Below are 21,433 nucleotides of genomic sequence, written 5' to 3'. Positions count from 1 at the left end.
GTTGATTTTTTAATAATTTCATTCGGTTTTTTCTAATTTTTTCTTTAAACATAACGTCAACCACCGTTGGTATATTTTTTAATTCCTTATACATATATATATATATATATATCTATAAAAGTGAACGTGTCTGTCTGTGTGTCTGTGTACATTTCCCTACACAATAACTCTGTCAATTTTTAGTCTATAGACTCGAAATTTGAAATACCGGGTACTGAGATTTGGGAAAATCGATGTGACGGGTGTCAGCCAGAAATTTGGCTGTTAAGGGGTCAAATTTCAACGATTTGACCTTTAAGAACTCTACCAAACTCCTCCGACAATTTTGGGTCTAGACACTTGAAATTTTAGATATAGGTTCCTTGAACATGGATCTAACTTAATAAAGTGATTTGAGCCCGAAACTATAAATTTTAAGGGGTCATAATAGGGGTCAAAGTTTAAAAAAATTAACCATTTTTTTGTTTTTTTGCTTTTTTTGCACAGCATACACCTCCAAACACCCGAGCAACGCCGGGCACCCCTGCTAGTATATATATATTATTGTATTTTCACCCCAAACAAGGCACAATGCCACTTTGATGTAGGGGGCTATTATCTGGGATATAAATTGCAGGGACACTATGTAGGAAGTTGAGCAGCAAGATGTCTGTTTACATTACACTTGAACTTCTGCATGTCAGTACAGTCGGAAGTGGAACCTAGAAGAGGATTCCAAAGTCTAGCAGACCTAGGGAAGAAACTATTAGAGTAAAAGGCTTTCTGGCATCTGGGGATCACTACTGTATAGGAGTGGGATTTTGCTGTTTGTCGGGGGTATTTATGTCGATGGGGTACAAGGGCTTATAGTTCGTCAGAGCATTCACCATTAAAATACTTGTAGAACAGGGAGAGGGATGCAACATTTCGTCGATGGGACAGAGGTTGAAGCTTAGCTGACAGTTCAGGACCTATTAGGTTGGCTACTCTTTTGAAGCCTGTCCAGGAGTGAGAGACTAGTAGCAGATGCAACAGCCCAATAATACTCCATGCATGGACAAATGATGGCCCTGTAGAGGTACAGGATATTATGTAAGTAACTTTCTAGCATCTTGTTTGTATTTTAAGGTGTATGTGTTAAAGATAATTGTCAGAATCGTGTTACCTATTGAGAGAAACTTGTAAAAATGGGAGAGCAGGACTTGATGTTGAAGTGAGCTGATGTACCATCTTTTGCTCCCTCTAGCTGGGACTAGGAAGCTGATTATATGTAAAGATGAGGATGCTGAAATAATGTTGGTATTTTACTACAATAAAACAATGAAAATCTTTTGTTTTTATACTTCAGTTTTGTTGCATTTTGAAACCAGTAAAGAACGGAGCATAAGGCAACATATACACAAAGATATTTAAAAACAAATTTTTTTGTTTCTCCATGTATAAGTACATTTATCTTATTTTTTATACCGGAAACTAGAAATAATTATTTCTTCCATTATATTGTGTCCATACAGATTTTTTTTTTCTTCTTTTTTCAGGTATTGCTTAAATTAAAAAAAAAATTACAGAGTTGATTTCTTACTGTTTTCATTGTTTTACAGAGAGAGAGAGAGAGAGAGAGAGCTGGTTGGCCATGAGCCTTACACTGCATTAACACTTGGATTTCACATTTCTTTTAAAAATTCGGTTATGGAGACCCACTAACATTACTAATATGTCTAGGGCATATCACTAACTAAAACCTGCTACATTCTTTAAGCTACTCTTACCACTTCTTTCTGATCACTCCCCCATGAAAAAAAGGGTCTTACTATTTTTTAAATGGTTCAATATTTGTCATGGTTACTCTCGCAGTTATAAACATTTACAATCTCACCGAAATATTTCAAAAAAAAATTATTACTTGGGATCATTCTTGCTACTATTCTCATCTTGGTTATTTTCACAACGTTGCAGCCGATGTAACCTTCGACCTTCTTGAGGCGTATCATTTGAGATGACGATATTCAGACTACTATTCTTATCTTGGTAGTTATTTTGACAAAGTTTTGTCGATTAACCCCTGACTTTCTTCAGATGTATCTTTTTTGAACTTGGAGTTTTATCAAACTCTGGAACTTCTATGGAATTATTTTGAATTGAATTGAATCTTTCATTTAATCCATAAGGGTAGATTGTTCTCATTCCGTCAACCATGACCAAGTAGAAGTGTTAGTTTTTGTTATTCTTAATTACTATTGCCTGTAGTGTAGTATTGCATCGCTCTTTGTCATCAGTTGGTTTTCGTTAACATTATTCGTCCTTCTTTACATCATCCAACACATTCATGTATGGATGAAGTGTGCACAGCGACAAGCAAGCAGGAGGATAGTTTATGACAAGTATTTGTTGACATTGTATTTAAAGACGACCATGTTGTAACCTGCAGGGAAGCAGTGATATGTTCCAGAGATGGGAAGTTATTGGAAAGAAACTCCATCCATGAAATTCCAGTTAATGTTAGGTACACGGAAGAAGAAAGGCAAGTTCTTTGCAGTGCTTCAATCGTCTACAACCTATCTGTGATCTCAACCCGGGATCACAGTAAGCATGAAAGTCTGAATCTATCAAGCACGTGTTCAGATGATTCTTCTCTGCGAAACCTGGCTGATGATAGCTTCAAATTTCAAAAGGTTTAAAATGTTTGATCAATATCGCCTCCACCAAATTCTGGGGGTCAGCTGAGACCTTTTCATTGCCAATACTGGAATCAGGATGTGCTGCATCCCTCTCAACCAGTCTCTTTTGAAGAGAAGACTTCATTGGTTTGGTCACGCTGCAACCTATGAGAGTTCATCCACAAAGTAATAGCTCCAGAACCACTCAAAGGTTGGTGAAGATGCCTGGGAGGCTAGCTGAAGATGTGGCTACACACCATCAAAGTTGACATCAAACCTAACTCTGGTCCACAGGTCTATGGTAATCATTGCTGGTCTTAGGATTTTGCTGTCCATTACTATCTTGGCTGCTATGAACTATTGTGCATAATCTGCATTCATTTTATCCTGGGTGAATGTCACCTCAAGTTGTTGATAAACGAGTTTTGCTGTGAATCTCTTACATGGAGGAACCTGTAAGGATTGAATCTTCGACTTTCAGACGATTGTCAATTAGAAGATCGTTAACCTTTGCTCTTAACCGTTGTGTCATGTGATCATGTGGACAATTCTAGTATGAATTTTAAGAGTCTTAAAAAGTCCTTTTCCTCCCACACTTCAATACACAACAGGAACGTTGTCACTTAAAAAAATATTCTAAAAAGGAAAAAAGTTAAATCGTCTCTGGATAAAGTAGTGATAAAGTCGGTGAATGAAAGAAATGGTCAAAATAATAATTATGGATATGTGATCAAAATATCAAAATACCAAGCGATGAAACCATTTAAAATGATTTTTTGTTAATATTTTCTGTAAAAAATTGTTTTTTCAATTTTTATGGTCAGTATTTATTTTACCAAACCTTTGATTGTCTCGCGTATGAAATTAAAAGGCATTCAGTGGTTGGAATGTTTTGCTTAGTGGTTAAGATCCAATTTGGGACCTTTTGGGTTGTTGTTAGGGCCCAATTTTGATCTATAGAGGTCTCTGTTCGTGATATTTAGGGAAGTGTGTTGGAAAGGTTTGCGAACTTTGGGTAGTAATTAGAACTTAATTTAGGACCTTTACAGAATAGGAAGAGTTCTATTTGGGAGCATTAGTGATTGTATGTAGGGTCAAGATTTAACGTTTCGTAGTAGTTAAAACCTGATTTGAGATCTTTTTGGAGTCACTACTGTGTAGTTGTAATACCTGTCATGGCGTTATTTATTGATAAAATAGAATCTGCCTATTGTACGATGTAAAACAAGATCAGACGGTATTATGATTTTTAGTAAACCCTTTCTCTGTGTGTATGTGTGTGCAATGTCGAAAGATTAATCTATTTAACGGCTCTGAATTCAATAATATTCAATGTTTTGTCTGTTGAAACTAGAATACTGCAGTTGGCGTTGACTACTAGTATTCATTGGTAAATGATCAAAAGGTTTATTGAGGTATTGATATCCGTGCATGCCCGTGTCATCCTTGTTGTTACCATTACACACTCTGCTTTCTTCTGGTTAGACGACTCCGATTCGACACTGAATGATGAGGAGAATCCAATGATAAAAAGCAAATTGTATCCAAAAGGTTGTTTTTCTCTCGCAGGTCAGTTTCATCATTTCAATCTTAATGGTCTCTCCTTGTTCTGGAATCCTTTTATTCTTTCTGCTTAACGCTTACTCTCTCTCTCTCTCTCTCTCTTTATCTTTCGGTGATTGCATCCTTAAATACCTCTCTCTTCCAGTTTTCCTGTTTCATGTCATTTTTTTTTAAACCTTATCCGCAAACCCGATTTTTTTTTTTTTTTTTTTTTTTTTAATATCCATTCTCTTGCAAAGCTTCGGTTCAGGGACCTTCTGGTTTAAAAAAAATTTTTTTTTTTTCATTTTCATTTTTTTTGTCCATTTTCTTCCTTTTTATTGCAAGTTTCTTTGAATCGTTCAGATTTGCTTGGGAATTTTGCCTTCAAGAATTTTTTTATTTTTACTTATTCTGTGCATTTTGAAACCCCAAAAAAGAGTCTAATTTGGATTTGATTAGTCTACTCTGATCCGCTTTCTGAGCCACATATTTGAGAGATGTTTGTTGAATGATTGCAAATGAAATAATAATTACTTCCTTGAAAATTTGTTTTTGTAAAGCTTTTTGAACAAAAGTTCTCCAGTCAAATATAGACAATTGATATTCACAAAAATATTTTGAATGAAAATTATATTAAAGTAAAACAAACAAACAAAAATAACGCGATACAATGAGATGTCTAGAGTAGACTAATGATTTAGAATAAATTACTGCCAATGTTTTGGGATTAAGTAAAAAAAAAAAAAAATTAAATCAAAAGAATTAAAAAAAAAAAAAAAAATCAAAAGAATTATTAAAACAAAACCTGTTGGAATTTTAGCTAAAATAGTTGAGATTTTATAAAGAAAATGGAATCCCAATAAGAAAAGCAGAATGGCAATATCTGACGGAAATGTTTGACATAAGCAACAAACACTGAAGAATAAATGCATTTTTCAGGTCAAAAATAGATAATTCGTTTAGTAATGAGGGGATCTTTTGTATAACATTCGTTTTTATATTGTAAATAGTTATATCACCCTCCTGCACTATTACATATTATGCCAGCTAGCCGCATTCATCCTAGCCAGGTTGAACTGGCTGTCCTTAATGGAGGAAGTTTCCTGAGAATATCAAGTTCAGAAGTGATCTCCAATTGTATTGATCCTGGATATGACCTTTAACTATATCCAGTGGTGAGGTCCCAGCTTGCGGGCTTTGTCATTGCTCCCAGGTCCACTCTGACCCGGAGTGGTAGTACCTGTTAGGGTCCCAACTATGGGTTGAATAGAAAACGACTTGAAAAAAAAAATATATTCTATTGAAAAATTTTCTTCAAAATTACTGAATTCAGCATTAAATAACCTGAAAAGCGTCGATATGCCGTAAAACAAAAACAACCAACCGACCCAGTTGTATGTATATATAATATTCCTTAATTGGAATTCATTTTTTGAGATGAGCATTATATATTAATTTATTTTTATTTCGGACTATTAGTCTCATCTTTATAAATAAAGATGAGACTAATAGTCCGAAATAAAAATAAATTAATACCAGTTGTATGTGTTGCATATTGTCAAATATGGGTTTCAAGTAAGTTCCCTCATGATATGACATTTTTGGTGATTGTAGAAGGATGTGTATGGTGAAGTATGCTTAGAGTAAATGTGGTATTATGGTGTTTGTTGAGTAATAGTAGAAAGTAGCTAGCTTAGATCAGTTAGCAATTATTTGTCATCACTGACCTTTTCCTCTCCCCTTATTTGGCCTTGTATCACATTTTTTAATACTGTAGAACCCCGGGATACAACATTAAAAAATTAGTAACAAAATACAGTACAGTATATAATACACATGTATATAATCAAATAACATTTAACACCATAAGGCAGGGCAAATACTGTAACCAGGGGTTGGGAAAACATTGTATTCCACATTGTAACCTGAAAAAACGTATCCTAGGGTCATCGTATCCCCGGGTTCTACTGTAATTTACTTTTGTAATGTATTAAAAACTAGCCTGAGTGTTTGGCGTTGCCCGGGTGTTTGGATGTGTATGTTGAGCAAAAAGAAAAAAAATTAGTAGGCAGGTAGGCTCGAACCTGTGACGCGAAGGCGGAAAAGGAAGTGAAAGAAAACCTGGGATTTTACCGCTGCGCCATGACGTGAGTGGAAGTGTAAAGCGTTCAAATTTAGCGATGAAAAAGAAATGAATGAGTTGGTAATTACATAAAGAAGCACGCAAGCGCAGAAATGAACGTCTGGCTGTAGGCCAATTAAGCTTTCAGCTTTCTGCCTCGTACTTGTTTCCCCACGATGTTGGGGAAAACCAGCTCTCCCCAAATAGAGGAAACTCTGGCATTGTCCAAATGAATATATCATTTCTTTATTTATTTTTTTAATTGTAGCAATTTAATTCTTTTTAAAACGAATGTTCTCTGTCTTAATGTGAAATTGTCATCTAAATATTGAAATTAATAAAACGAATCTCATTTTTTTTTAACATGTATTTATTTAAAATTGTACGGTCTTAGTCAATCAGATGATGATATTTGATTTTGGAACAATTCATCTTGAAATGGTAAAGTCGGAATTTTTTTTTTTTTTTTTTTACTATAACATCAGATTAATCACTATTCAACATCAGACAATCTCATTCTTGTTTTTAAATGGTGCATGAAAGGTGATAATATATGTACGAACATAAAATGCTATAGGATTATATCATAGATATTTGTGGTGCTCCATTTAGATCTTAATGTGTGTGAAGCAGAATTCATTTTGGGTTAGGGTTGAGTTATACATTGTGTAAAGGAGAGGCAGAACAAATCGAACAGCTGCTATGAGTCACCAACACAACAAGACTCCAGCTGTTTACGTGATCAGTCACCATGTTGATAATCTGCTGGAGAACCTAAAAAGGTTTCATGCTCCGTTAACCAGAGAAGTCTATCAATCACTTAATTATTTTTATATTATTTGTGACATTGACCTTGTAAATAATATCTCACTGTGTGCAGCATCCTTCTCAGCAGCATCCATTCCACGAAAAACAGATGCAGTGCTTGCTGTGCTGGGGGTGTACCAGTAAGGTTGGGTAATTGTTTTTGTATCCTGGTTCTAAAAGATGCTTGGCACCTTACATTGATCTGGCATTGTATCAAATTCACTCGTTTCGAAGGCGAGTAAATACTCTTAATTTTATTATATAACTAGACGTCCCTACCTGACATTGCCCAAAGTTTGACAGAATATTTATTTTAGCTTTTGTGAATGATTGTTTACTTTTGGGTTACGCCCCCCCCCCACACACACTCAAAATGAAATAAAGAATAAAAAAGCCGCTTTTATTCTAAATTAATTTAAATTACTGGAATAGAAATTAATCTATAATGTTTTTGTTGTGAAGACGCCTACTAATTAACATAGGCGGGTAAGTGAGATATATAAAGGTATCAATCACCAATACCGGGAGAGTCCGGCAACGACCATCAAATAGGCAAGACGCTTATGCTGCCTCCAGTAAGACATGCAACACGCCACCTGCCGGAATATCTCCAACTGAAGTATATCTGAAGACATGAAAATATGTATATAACTTTTCTTCCTAATATATTATTGTATACCTTTACTTTCGTGTTCTTGTTAATTATTTGTGCAGACACAACAGTTTTGAAACCTGGATTTAGATGAAATAACTTGCCTTTCACTAAGAATCAATTTATTTTGATGAAAGTAATAAAAAAGTGTTAGTTTAATTTTCAGAACTTCACTATTTTTTAAGAAATAACCTTTAATCAACAAAGTTAAATTGTGCACAGTAATTTAAATGCAGTTTTAGTTTTAAGCTATTACTAATTTAAAACAAACACAACGATTGGTCAAAACTGAGACAAATTATGTCAATTACCCAATCAAAATGCTTCTGACTGAAAACTCAAGCAAAAATTGGTATAGAGAACAATGTCTTTTATAAAAAATGTTTTTTTTTGAGTGACAATACAAGAACTTCTGAGAATAAGAGAAGAGTTCCTCCTTTGAAATATCATGAAGAACAATGAAAATATTGATAAGATTAAGCATGTAATCACTGAGATTGATTAGATATAAAATTTCATTTTTAAGAACATTGCCCAATAGTTGCCATAAATAACTGGCAAAACAGAATTAAATATTCATCTTGCATTAAAAAAAGTTATTAAATGTTTACATCTGACAAGTTTGGCTGGCTTTACTTTATATATAAGACTAGCGAGGGTACTCGACATTGCCCGGGTGAGTCAAGGTCATATAGTAAGAAACCCTGAAAAAAAGTGGTAGTGGGGGGATCAAAACAATAGTAGGCAGTTTGGGTGGAGAGACGTGTTAAAAAAAAAACAGTGGTAGTGGGGGGATCAAAACAATAGTAGGCAGTTTGGGTGGAGAGACGTGTTAAAAAAAAACAGTGGTAGTGGGGGGATCAAAACAATAGTAGGCAGTTTGGGTGGAGAGACGTGTTAAAAAAAAACAGTGGTAGTGGGGGGATCAAAACAATAGTAGGCAGTTTGGGTGGAGAGACGTGTTAAAAAAAAACAGTGGTAGTGGGGGGATCAAAACAATAGTAGGCAGTTTGGGTGGAGAGACGTGTTAAAAAAAAAGTGGTAGTGGGGGGATCAAAACAATAGTAGGCAGTTTGGGTGGAGAGACGTGTTAAAAAAAAAAGTGGTAGTGGGGGGATCAAAACAATAGTAGGCAGTTTGGGTGGAGAGACGTGTTAAAAAAAAAAGTGGTAGTGGGGGGATCAAAACAATAGTAGGCAGTTTGGGTGGAAAAAAGTGGTGGTAAGCAGGCAGGCAGGCTTGAACTCGTAACGCGAACGAGAAAAAGAAGGTTAAAAAAACATGTAACAACTTAACCGATGTTTCTATGGCAAAACCGGAAGTCGCAAACATTGAAATTAAGACAATTGTAAGGAGTGAAAAAAGCGACCCCTCCTTGTAGAAAACTGGCCAGTTCAGGGTTAAGGAATTAACGTTTTTGGCCAATTTTTCGATATTTGTTGTTTGAAAGATTGAGGTTTAAAACGGTTTCGTCATGTTCTGACGCGTTTGTCGGAAGTTTTTGCGAGACATACAAACACACACACACAAGCACATTTTGCCCTTTATATATATATATATATATATAGAGAGAGAGAGAGATGACAAGTATTCTTAAGAGGCATGTATTTGATCTGCATCTTTTGTGATGAAAATGCTATTAGGTAATTCTATGTGAAATCAAGAAATTTAGGGCTTTGAAACCATATCGTCAGACTTCATTTCTGAGCAAATCTGACGCCATATTTGAATTCCTTTGGACAAAAAACTTACCTGAGTGAATTTTCAGGGTCATATCATATTCCACCCACTAGACACTCTCCTCAAATGTACATAAACAGGTACAGCGATCCGTCAGAACAACCTGGAATGAGGATACTTTTCCCTACAAATAAACCTTGACGAAATATTAAAAATCACATTTCGTATTCATGACCCAAAGAAGATCTCAGTATGGTTGACCCACAGTGGCTTTTACGAGGAATGGTGCATTTTCAAGTGATGTTGTCTATAGTAACAGCACTAAGCTGGATACTCCACCAGACTAAATGTATTCTTGTCCTGGAACCCAGTAAGACCAAGAAACCACAAGGAAGTTATACGATAGCATATTTAACTGATTAATTCGGGAGAAGAAAATTAATGTTCTTAATTTTTTAGCTAACTCCACATTTGAGATGTAAAGGAGAACTTTGCTGGAATATTTGAATATCTATGTGTCTCATGTAGAGATCAAGTGTTAACCCCCAGGAAGGGGACTCTTGATTTTTTGATAACTTCAACTGAAGTAAAATCGATTGATCGATGCCTCCGTTCAGTCTCGAAAGACAAAGGATATGCTCTGTAGAGGCAGCTGTTCGTGTAACTGTGAGGCAAGGGTTGCGCAATCTCCAACCACACCTCTCCTGAATCGGCACTGCTTGAGAAGTCCAGGACGACTGGAAACAATGCTGAGATAAGTGGAGAGAACATACAGCACCTGGAAGTCCTAAATAGTCACCCATCTGGTATTGACCAGGCTCAACGTTGCTTAACTTTGGTGATCTGATGGGAACCAGTGTGTCAACGCGGTTATGCCATATATTGAAGTAAAATATAATAAAACAGAAAATATTCAAGAAAATGTAATTATTATAATGTCGCCTGGGCGACATCTCTGATGATTTATGCAAAACAGAAAATGCTCTAAATCAGCAATTGCTTGGAGTGGCATGCTTACATTTTTCAGGATTTCTTAGTTTTTTTTTTTCATGTTCATTTGTGGTGCCAGTTGCAATAAAATCTGAGGACGTGGATTTCAAGCCCCGGATGATTTGACATGAAATTATTTTAAATGTAAGCATGACAAACTAATAAAAATGTTATTTCAATGTTATTTTATGTGAGGACAAACTTGAAAATGTTTTTCAAACAAAACCATCAATGACTGTAATTTTTCAAAAAAGAAAAAAAAAACAAAAAAAAAACAAAAAAAAAAACAATAATGTAACTGCAATATATTTTCACTGACGGACAAGACATCTCTCTCTCCATTCTGTATCTTTCTCTTTTTCCTTTTTCTCTTTCATTCTCTTAACAAATGGTCTAGTCTGCACCAGTTCCAAAGACGAAACTGCAGCTTAGGCAAAAACCACTTTGTTCTATCTCTCCTTAGTCTCATATGAAAAACGGACATCTCATGCTTCGTTTTAGCTGATGAGGCATGTTTTGCATCAATTCATTAAAGCTTTGCTGATGTTTGCTTCAAAATGTTAACATGTCCATAAGTACATATTAAAACAACTTCTACTCCTTTTGCTTTGCCACAGAGTGAATAAAGACATCTGCCTTTTTGTCTTTAATAACAGTGTAGTATCTGTTATATGCTCAGTCAGAAAAGGAAAAATGCTTTTAGATTGAGACAATTTAAAAAAAAAACTCTTTTTTTAAATAAGAGTGCCTCTTTTTGAGGAGATAGAATTTTCTTGGCATTAAAAACTGGCCTTGTGTCTAACTTTGCTATCATGGAAAGATTAGTAAATAGAAATGAATGAAACTTCTGTTTTAAACTGAAGCATGACAGACTTCCTTTTTAAAACTGAAGCATGACAGACTTCCTTTTTAAAACTGAAGCATGACAGACTTCCTTTTTAAAACTGAAGCATGACAGACTTCCTTTTTAAAACTGAAGCATGACAGACTGCCTTTTTAAAACTGAAGCATGACAGACTTCCTTTTTAAAACTGAAGCATGACAGACTTCCTTTTTAAAACTGAAGTATGACAGACTTCCTTTTTAAAACTGAAGCATGACAGACTTCCTTTTTAAAACTGAAGCATGACAGACTTCCTTTTTAAAACTGAAGCATGACAGACTGCCTTTTTAAAACTAAAGCATGACAGACTGCCTTTTTAAAACTGAAGCATGACAGACTTCCTTTTTAAAACTGAAGCATAACAGACTGATCTTTGATGGACTAAACCATTTGTAGAAATGCAACACATTTAAAAAATTTTTGAGAAAGAAGTGTTGTGAAAGTGAGTGGACAGTGAAGCAAATATGAAGAAATAAATGGATGAAAACGATTCTATAGAGATCAACAATATCCAATAATTTTGTATTGTTTGTATTCTTCAAACTACTGTTCTCATCTTGAGTGTCATTTTCACAACGTTTTTGTTGATGTAACCTCCAACCTTCTTCAGGTGTATCTTATTGAACTCTGGAATGTTTATGTTGAGCTTGGGAATATGGATGGAATTTTGAATTATTTACTTCACGGAGTTAGCGTGCTCGTTCTTTCAGCAGGTGTTTATCCCCCATCACAAAGAACAGCAAGTTTTAGCAGTTGCATACCAAGTCGAGGAAGGATTGGACAAGAATGCACAAAGGAATTGTACAGAACAAACATTACTACTTTTACTCCAGTGATCTGTAGTTCCACACCAAACATGTGTTTGCTTGCCACACTCAAGAGTAAAGACAACCAGAGTATGACTGATTCTGATGCCAACCTCTCCTGGATTTTCACCAGAGATCTGTAGGTCGGGTATCTCTGACACTACCACTTTATCATGGTGAAATAATGTTAGACTTTTGGGGGTGGTCTTTTGCTATCTCGTTCTTTTCCACATTTTCTGTTGTCTTGTTTTCGGCAGCTATAGTGATGACGCAATTAAGACTAAAAAGCATACACAATAGATACGAGTGGAATTGTTTGTGGTTTGTTAAAGATAGAAACGGTTGTGTTCATGGGGTTTATCTGCTGTGCATAATTCAAGAGATGACCAGGAGAATGAAATGAATGTGGGGAAATCAGTTGACTTAAAAAGAGACAGCAAATTCCACTTTTATACTGAATAACTGAATCCGATTTTAGTTCCAATTTTGTTTCTTCTTCTGCTAGTGCCATTACTTTGCATGGAGGGGGACAAACTGGAATCATGGAATGGTATTTTTTTTTTTTTTTTTTTTTGTCAAACAAATCTTTGAATGGTGCATCCAATGTTTTAGGAAAATATCTTTAAGAAATGTTTTTGTTTTATTTTTTTAAACTTTAGAATTATTTAAAAAAAAAAAAAATTTGACTCCAAATTTTTTTAGGATTCGCAAATTTGATATTCCACTAATTGGGTCTCATTTTTTTATTTTGTTATTTTAATAACATTTTAAAACAAAGTTTCCATTTTTTAGTTTCTTAAAAAGAAATATTAACAACTGATTTTAAATATTTTGTGTAAGCATATCAAACTCTGAATTCTTTGAGTTTCATATGGGTCAACTTGTGTTGGCATGAAAGACATGATTAATTGAAGTTGTTTATAATATTGCATAATTTTTTTCTTACTTTAAAATATACAGTACATTTACAAATGATATATTTTTTTCAATTCTTCGTTTGAAAGTGCACTAAAAATTATACTAAGTTTCTGTTAGGTACATCCTAAAAATAAGTTATTTTCCTTTGACCAAAAAAGAGAGTTATCACCCTTGGGAAAAAGGGAGATCCGTCATGGCAGTTTTGGAGATAAATAAACTTTTTAGCATCACCGGCTTTAATCATAACACATCCGGCAACTTCTACATTACCATTTTTTGCTATAAGTTGTTGAATAAATCTGTTAAAGGTTATACTTTGTCATTTGTTCATTTTAGAGTTAATGTCTATCATCAGATGTAACAGTTCAGGGCTCTCCAGACAAATTTATCTTTAGTTGACCTTTGACAATTATTTTCGTTTACTAGCCAAATAGAAAAGTTACTAGCCAAACCTGTGTGATTTTTGGAATATGACATCTTCGTTCCATGACAAATACGTACATCATAAATATTTTTTTGTATTTTTTTAATAAGTGTAATTCTAAATATGCACCTAATTTTATGTTAAGACTTGAAGATATAAACATTTTTCAGATGTTTTTAAACAGCCTTCATTAAAAAAAAAAAGTATATTGTTCTCTTAAACTTTTTAAAGTTGCATGTTCATATAAGGAGTTATGTAGGAATTGTTGATTCACAAGCCTAACCCTAACTGCTATCAGCGATCTATAATGCTATCTATGGTCTCACAGTATATACAAAAACCCATATCTATCAGGCGCTTGTTCAGACAATCCTTCTCTGTCACTGAAAAACTTGGCTGATGAGAGTTGTGGATCTCAAGACTGGAAATATTTTACCTATCCTGCTTCCACTGAATTCTGCGGGTCATCTGACACCTTTTCGTTTCCAATGCCCAGATGGAATGCAAGATTGTCCCCCTTAACAAATCTCTGGTTCGGCCACGATACATGCCACAACCAAGAACAGTTCATTCGTGAAGCAAATCAAGTTTACATTCTAAGTGATGTAGTAAAACTCTGGATTCATCAAGTAGTTTCAAATAGTCTGTACGTGTGGCGGTAAGACTTAGCGCCCTGCCATACAAGCCTGAAGACCCAGGTCTGGCTGTCAGAAAATATTATTGACTGCATTTCACCTGACATCCAGCCTCCCAGCCTGTCTGAGTTCAACCTCTTAATTTGTTGTATGAAACGTGGCAAAATGAGAGCCAACTGCAATGCAAAAGAAACAAAAGATCTGATTCATCAGAGCCTTCGGGAGCCTTAAGTCCATGTGGTCGATTTCGAAGCCGCCTTGTGATCAAAATCAAATGTGGGTTCATCAGTTGAAATCAACAAAACAAACCATGAAGATGAACTAACCAAAATAACCCTTATCTTTGAGTGGCCTCTGGGTCTTGACAAGTGGTGATGCCTATGTAAAAAAAAAAAAAAAAAAAAATTTTGAATGAATCTCAAAAATGAAACTAGCAATTTTTTTTTTTTTTTTTTTTTTCTTAACATTAATCTTGCTTGTAATTTTGTAATGGTTATCACCCTCATTAGGTTGAGCCGGCTTTCTCCTGCACAAATACAGGCTATCATCAAAATCAAAGATGAGTTCATCGATTGAAATCGACAAAAAGAGTAGAAAGTGGATTTTGGGTTTACCTTCAGCAGCCTTGTAACTCTTGCTTCCCTTATTTTGTTCTTTTAGTCCTCATATTCTGTTACAAAAAGGAAAGAATTGTTATTTTCTGGGATGGAATCTATTTTATTTAACACTTATCATTTTTGCAAGTTTTTGACTTGTAAGAATTTTTTTTTTTTTTTTCGTTCCTTACATCAAGTGGTTAGGTTTGGTTGTTTTATGGCACATCAACACTTTTTCGGGTCATTTAATGCCGAATCCAGTTATTTTTGGAAATATTATTCGATGTTGCATCCAGTTATTTTGTAGAAGGTTTTTATTTTTCAAGCTCTTTGTATCTTCAATCGCTAGTTTGTTGTGTTTGGTTTAGTTGTTTAATAGTGGATTTTATTGTTTGTGTTCGCTGTCCTGCAGAACATGAATGAGTTTTGCAATGGGAGAGGGAAAAGGGTTACAGTATTAATGTTTGGTACATTTTAAGTTAGGAAACCAGTCAGGAAGTAGGAGAGATAGAAAGAGAAAGGGGAAATGGGAAGAAGAAAAAGGGAGAAAAGGTGGATTGTTGTTTTTGCTTTTGGTTTTGCAGAACATAATTAAGTTTTGCAAAAGGAAGAAAAACAAAAACAAACAATGTTAGATGCATTTCGTCTCAGGAAGCCAGTATCTTCGGACAGCCTAATCTGGTAGCACCAGCTTACATCAAGTGGATTTATACCTTATTTTGAGCGATTTCTATAAAAAAAGAAAAAAGCTATGAAAACAAACTGACACAGGTTTGATAAATAAAGGTAAAAAACAAAAATGAAACTACTGTGTTAGCGACCAAGTATGCATCTTATGTGACAGATTGTATACGAATAACAAATATTTTGTCTCAACTGACCTTTTTAGTCCATTTTTAAAGTTGACATATTTATGCCCCAGTTTGGAATCAATTTCTCTGCACCTTTTGATCTAAAGATTAGTGTAATTTCTACATCCACAATAGTAAAAGGCCACATCCATTTCATAACAGATGTTTAGTGAAACGAATGACTATAAGATTGGAGAAGTACATATATAAATTACATAAGTTGACATATAATTACAGAGAAAATAGAAAACGAATAAATTACAAAAAACAACAACAAAAAAATAATGGGTTAAGGGGAGAAGCCAGATACACATTTACAACATCTGTCTGGTTGTGGACTAAGAATGTGGTTGAGTTAAAGGAGGGAAGGAGAATAGCACATTTCTTAATATTGGTGTATGAGATTCTAAAAGGAGTGGCATTAATTGCTAAGCATTATGGGAACTAAAGTTACACATTTCTAACAAGTATTTTGAATTAGCGTTTTTGACAATATCATACCAGCAGAAATGTGGTGCGTTTTTTTGTTTTTGTTTTTTTTTTAAACTTGAGGCTAAATTTTATTCAAAGAATAAACTTGCAAATACATTTTTTGTTTTAATGAGTTTTGAATGAAAGATTGCTAGCATTGCATACATGCAAGATGTGTAACTGTTATGGGGGTAAGCCGCTATACCCATTTCAGGAATACAAAGATCGTACTTCAGGATTGTCTACTTCAGGAGTGTAATGCATGGAATACTTCTTATTGATCATAGCTGTTCATTAATCTGCAAGATTACAGGTTTTTAATTTCCCCTCCTCGGCACTGAAAACAGCAAGGTTTAATGTTTGCATGCAAAATCGGAAGGTTTGGTCCAGAACACACAATATGAAAAAAAAAAAGGTGCAGAGGTAATGCCATTTTTCTTATTCCATTGATTTGAGGTTCTGCATTTGATATATTTTTGCTTGCCATGTGCAGAGGTAGACAGCCTGAGGTAGACAGATCTTGCTCCTCCTGGATTTTCCTCAGACCTCTGTTAACTGGATAGCTATGACACAACTACATTGTCACTCCTTTCTATCGTGCTGAGGAAGGGTTGAACGTTAGTGAGGTCACAGTTGAAGTCTTGTTGACACATAGTTATGTCACAGCAATTCCTAACAATGGCCATAACAGTCGCTGCCATAGCTGTTGCAGTGTGTAGATTGCTCACCGCATAAAAGCTGAAGACTTATTGGTACAAGGCAATTGACTTGAGCACGCTCCTCATCGTGTGCATTTCCGATGAAAAGTAAAAACCCCTGAATGCAGATCCATGATACAAGAACGATCATCTGGAGAAAAGAAATAATTAAAAAAAATAAAGAAAATAATTAAAGAAAAAATAATTAAAAAAAAAAAAAAAGTTGAAAGAATCCGACACCTTACGTTTAATGATGATGGCAATTTTATTCGGATCGTTTCAATTACAAATATCAATTTCAACTCTCGCTCTGACCCTTCGCTAGAAATTGCATCAGCTGATATAATTAAAATACAATCACACGCCAGCATTATAAATTATTACTATTCTACACTACCCCTCTTCAATGTTTTTGTGCGTCGTTTTAATTTTATTGCATTTGATTATGCTAATCAAACATATAAAGTAATCGAGTCAGACCCAAATAGCATTCATCAATTAGGCTTTGCTTCCAGCAAGCCAATTTTCATTTGTTATTGTTGTACCATGTTATTGGCAATATGATCCTGTTAAGACTCAGCACACGCCTTTCAATCATAGATGTGTACCTTTTCTTCCTGAGGTTCACATGGGTTGTTCTGCTCTTGAGAAATCGACTCTTCTTGGTCTATTTTATCAAATCTTTCTTGGAGTTTATATATTAGATTCTTTGCTCTTTCTGCTTCTCAAAAAGTCGGTTCTCTTTATTGCTTTAAACATTTTCTCACACTTAAGGCCATTTTCTGTCTACAAATCTATATCAGACCATGTATGTAGTATTGTTGTCATATTTGGTCTGATGAAACTCTATCCCTTTTTTTTTTTTACACAGTGGTCACCACTTATCAAGGCCCGGAAGCCACTCAGGGATAAGGGTTATTGCAATACATTACGTTAGTGTGGAGATTTGATGAAGTGTTTACTTAAAGGGGCGGTTCATTAAGAATTTGTTAACGTTGGACTTGAAGTCATCCAAGTTGTAGTCAGGTGGGAAGCGGGCAGACGGAACAGAGTTCCACAGGCGTGCAGTTCTAAGAAAGAAGCTTTGTTCATGGAATCCACGTTTTGATTTAGGCACAGATAAAGAGTGGGGGAAATTTTTCACAGTGGATTCAGCTAGTCGGGTGTTTTTCGTGAAAGATTGGCGAGGGGGGACCAGAGATTGGAGTTCAGACGAGCACCTGCCATGGAAATAACGATAAAACAAGGATAGGCTCGCAACGTCTCTTCTGTGGGAGAGAGGTTGCAGGGTAGAGAAAAGGGCATCCCCCACTAAGCCACGAAGTCTATTTTGTACTCTGTCAAGGCAGGATAGGCTGTTTTTAGCAGCTCCTGCCCAGATATGGCAGCAGTATTCCATCCTTGGACGTACTTGGCTTTTATATAGATAGAGAATTGCATCAGTAGTGAGATATCTTCTGGAGTGGTAGAAGGATCCCACCATCTTTCCAGCGACCTTGGCAACAGACTTGATGTACGTGTTCCATTTCAGAAGTTCTCGATAAGGTGCAGAAACGTATCTGTAATTTGATTTGATCTCACTCTTTCTTCTTCTCTGCAACCTCTCTTTCACGGATGTGATGTTGCGAGTCTCGGTCTTTTCTATAAAAATTATTATGGCATGTGTTCTTCAGAATTGTCTGATCTATTCCCTGTGTCCTTTGTTCCAGCTCGTTTGACTCGTTGGTCTAGCGGTCTCTATCAATTCGCTGTTTTGATACCTTATTTTAATACAGCTTCCTATTTCAGTGGCTTCTTTCCAAGAACCACAGGCTTGTAGAACTCTCTTCCTGCTGACAGTTTTCATCCTACCTATCACTTTAGTCTTTTCAAGACTAAGGTCAAAAGACATCTCCTGTCTTCTCCTCATATCAAGTGGAATCACGCCTTGTCTTGAGCAATTTCTGACATGGACAATGAATATGAAACATTTTTAACTAATAATCTAAAACTCAGCAAAAGTAATAACTCGAATATAAATTTCACTTGTCTGTTTAAATGTATGTATGTACGTTTTTATGTCTGCCTAAAACTTTCGACAGAGGCGACAGATTTTCACGAGATCAGTATCATTTTGAAGCCGACCCTTTGGACGACAAATATCGAAAAATTGGCCAAAAACATTAATTCCTTCACCTTCAACTGGGCACTTTTCTATAAGAAGGGCTCGCTTTTTTTTTTTTTTTTTTTTTGCCAATATGTTCAAAAGTAATCTATTCTTTTTGATTGACTAGCCTTAATTTAAACCTTTGCCACTTCCAGTTTGGTGATGGATGCATCAAAGACGTCAGTTTTTTTTTTGTTTTTTTTTCACGTTCTTTTCCTCCTTTGCGGTACGGGTTTGAACCTACCTGCCTGCCTGCCTACTACCACTTTTTTTTTTTTTTTTTGCTCAACACACATCTCCAAACACCCGAGGAACGCTGACCACCCAGGCTAATAACTCACAAAAAAAAAAAAAAATTGTCTACCTTACAACTAAAATTTTATTTCTTTTTCCATATAAATTAAAAAAAAAAAAAACTGTACAAACAAATAAAATGAAAAACCAAAATGACTTCACTGCATACCAGGCATTGCCAGGTAGGTACAGCGAGTGATAATGATAATTAGGCTCTCGCTTCCACCCCTTAGTTATTATGGCTGTTACGTTGTCAATATGCATGCATTAAATTAAAAGGAAGTAATTCATCCAGACTACAGGGGTCACCTTTTTGATTCCCCCATATAATCTAGGTAGCGTATCATTATGTATCTGGAGTTTTGTTGTATTTCCTTTCTCATTTTTGTTGCTTTTTACAACAGTTGTAAAAGTTATTGCTACTAACAGCACAACATCATTTGGGGTTTAACAATAATTTCTGAATAGTGGGGGTGTTGGATTGTGGGGTTGTATTTAACAAGTGTATATACGTGCGTTCATGCACATCCAGTCTATATGAATACACATGTGCATGAAACCAGTGCTCATGTATTGTCTAGTGGTTAGAAATGTTAGTTGTGGGTGTGCGTGTGTGAGTGTTTACATATATTCAGAGTTCACGTAACGTGGAGAAATAACAAATATTAGTTCGGGACAGGTTCAACAAACATGACAGATAAGCACACAATGGCCGTTTGATAACGGACTACTAACCTTAGGTTGTGGCTCTCTTCGTATCTTAGACACTGCAAGAAAACATTTCAATTCCACGACTGACAAAAATCAATCTCCTCTCGTGAACGGCTCCCTCATTCTGCCTCTCTTTACTTGTATCTCTAGTCTATATCAAAACCTACTCTTTCTTTGTTACCAGGTCAATTCCATTGTTTATTGTTTAGAAAATTGCAATCCTAAATCTATTTTATTACATAAATATCTCTGTAATATTTTATTGTTTATAAAGTTAAAATTCCTCCATTATATTTTTAACATAAATATTTTAGCTAAACATTCCTTTCTTTTAATACATTCTCTCTGCATATCCTTTTCTACATCAACAGTTAACAAATTAATAATTCAGACCATTAGCATTGCCTGCCACAACATAACACAGATACTACACTGTGATCATAGCCAAAAGGCCCAACATAACAGGTACTCTTCTTTTAGTATATGTATACTTATCCCATAAGAGAATAGGAGCTGCTGTTTTAAAACCGACTGCTTGTTCCTGTGGTTCAGACAAAAAAGAAGAATATTCCTAACACATAGTTTTAACTTGATTTCTTCTTACTTTCAATAGAATTTTCGCTACTCTAATCTTGTGCAGACTGTAACCTTATGTTGGAAATATCGTTTTCACCCAGTAGTTGTATGAATACAACTTTATTTAAACAATAAGCAGACAACAACTAACTTTTTTTTCAAAGTTAATTTAATCAGAAAAAAGTTTTAGAAATTTATCAACCAAAATCTGTAGAAGATTGTGTTTTTATTTAATGGAAAATTTTTTTGATCGAAAAACTTACAAATAACTTTATACAAAAATAAAAATGCATATTTTACTTTTCTATTAATAAAATTATGAGACAACTTCATGTGTGTCTGTGTGTGTGTTATTTCTTGTTCCAACGTAGCTTTAATAATTACAAATTAGATTAGTATCTTCCTTTTACTATTATTTTATTCCAAGCTTCATGAATATTCACTGTTTTCACTCTGCTCACACACAAGACTCACAATACACAGCCACTTTTATCTCTCATTGCATTCATTACATAATCAGAAAATTTCTCTCTCTCTCTCTCTCTCCATCAGCTAATTAAAATCATTCTGAGAGCATAACAACTCATTAAAAATTAATGCCAGTTTTTCTTTTAAACCATTTTATGCTTTTCCTTTGTTCCATGAATCAGATCTTTTGCGCCAACTTCATGTGGAAGTTGTGTCTACTGCTTTTGAATGGATTTTTTTCGTTACAATCCACTTTATATATGAAAACACAAAATGGTACATGTGTGTGTGTATATATATATATATATATATATATATATACATATTTTTGCCTGTTTTTAACAGGCAAAAGTTATAGCCCGTTGACCTAGAATGAGCCCTTTTGTAAAATTTATGGTTAAATTTGTGTTCATTTTTGCGTTAAATACTAATTCCATTAATCCCTAACTGAGCATTGAACAAGTACCATAGTACTTAGTTCGCGGCATCTTAGCTTAACAAAATCCATACAAAATTTCAACCAG

General features: G+C 34.9%; 1 protein-coding gene and 1 pseudogene across 6 annotated transcripts in view; one reads left to right on the top strand and one right to left on the bottom strand.

Annotated features, from left to right (window-relative positions):
* Window positions 1–21,433, top strand: part of LOC145248991 (arfaptin-2-like) — a 245,020-nt gene that overhangs the window by 187,561 nt on the left and 36,026 nt on the right. For 2 of the 6 annotated variants that reach the window (XM_080110832.1, XM_080110833.1), the window contains exon 3: window positions 4,122–4,205. The exons of the other annotated variants lie outside the window; for them this stretch is intronic. In XM_080110832.1, coding sequence (XP_079966958.1) covers window positions 4,122–4,205 — 84 coding nt within the window. The remainder of the gene's footprint in view (window positions 1–4,121; window positions 4,206–21,433) is intronic. 6 annotated transcript variants of the gene reach the window in all.
* LOC145249087 (5S ribosomal RNA) lies at window positions 10,209–10,325 on the bottom strand (annotated as a pseudogene).

Source organism: Euprymna scolopes, chromosome 27, assembly GCF_053919585.1.
Source record: "Euprymna scolopes isolate OS-2025 chromosome 27, ASM5391958v1, whole genome shotgun sequence".
NCBI lineage: Eukaryota > Metazoa > Mollusca > Cephalopoda > Sepiida > Sepiolidae > Euprymna > Euprymna scolopes.
The sequence above is the reverse complement of the archived record's forward strand: the minus strand, read 5'-3'. Positions and strand labels throughout refer to the sequence as shown.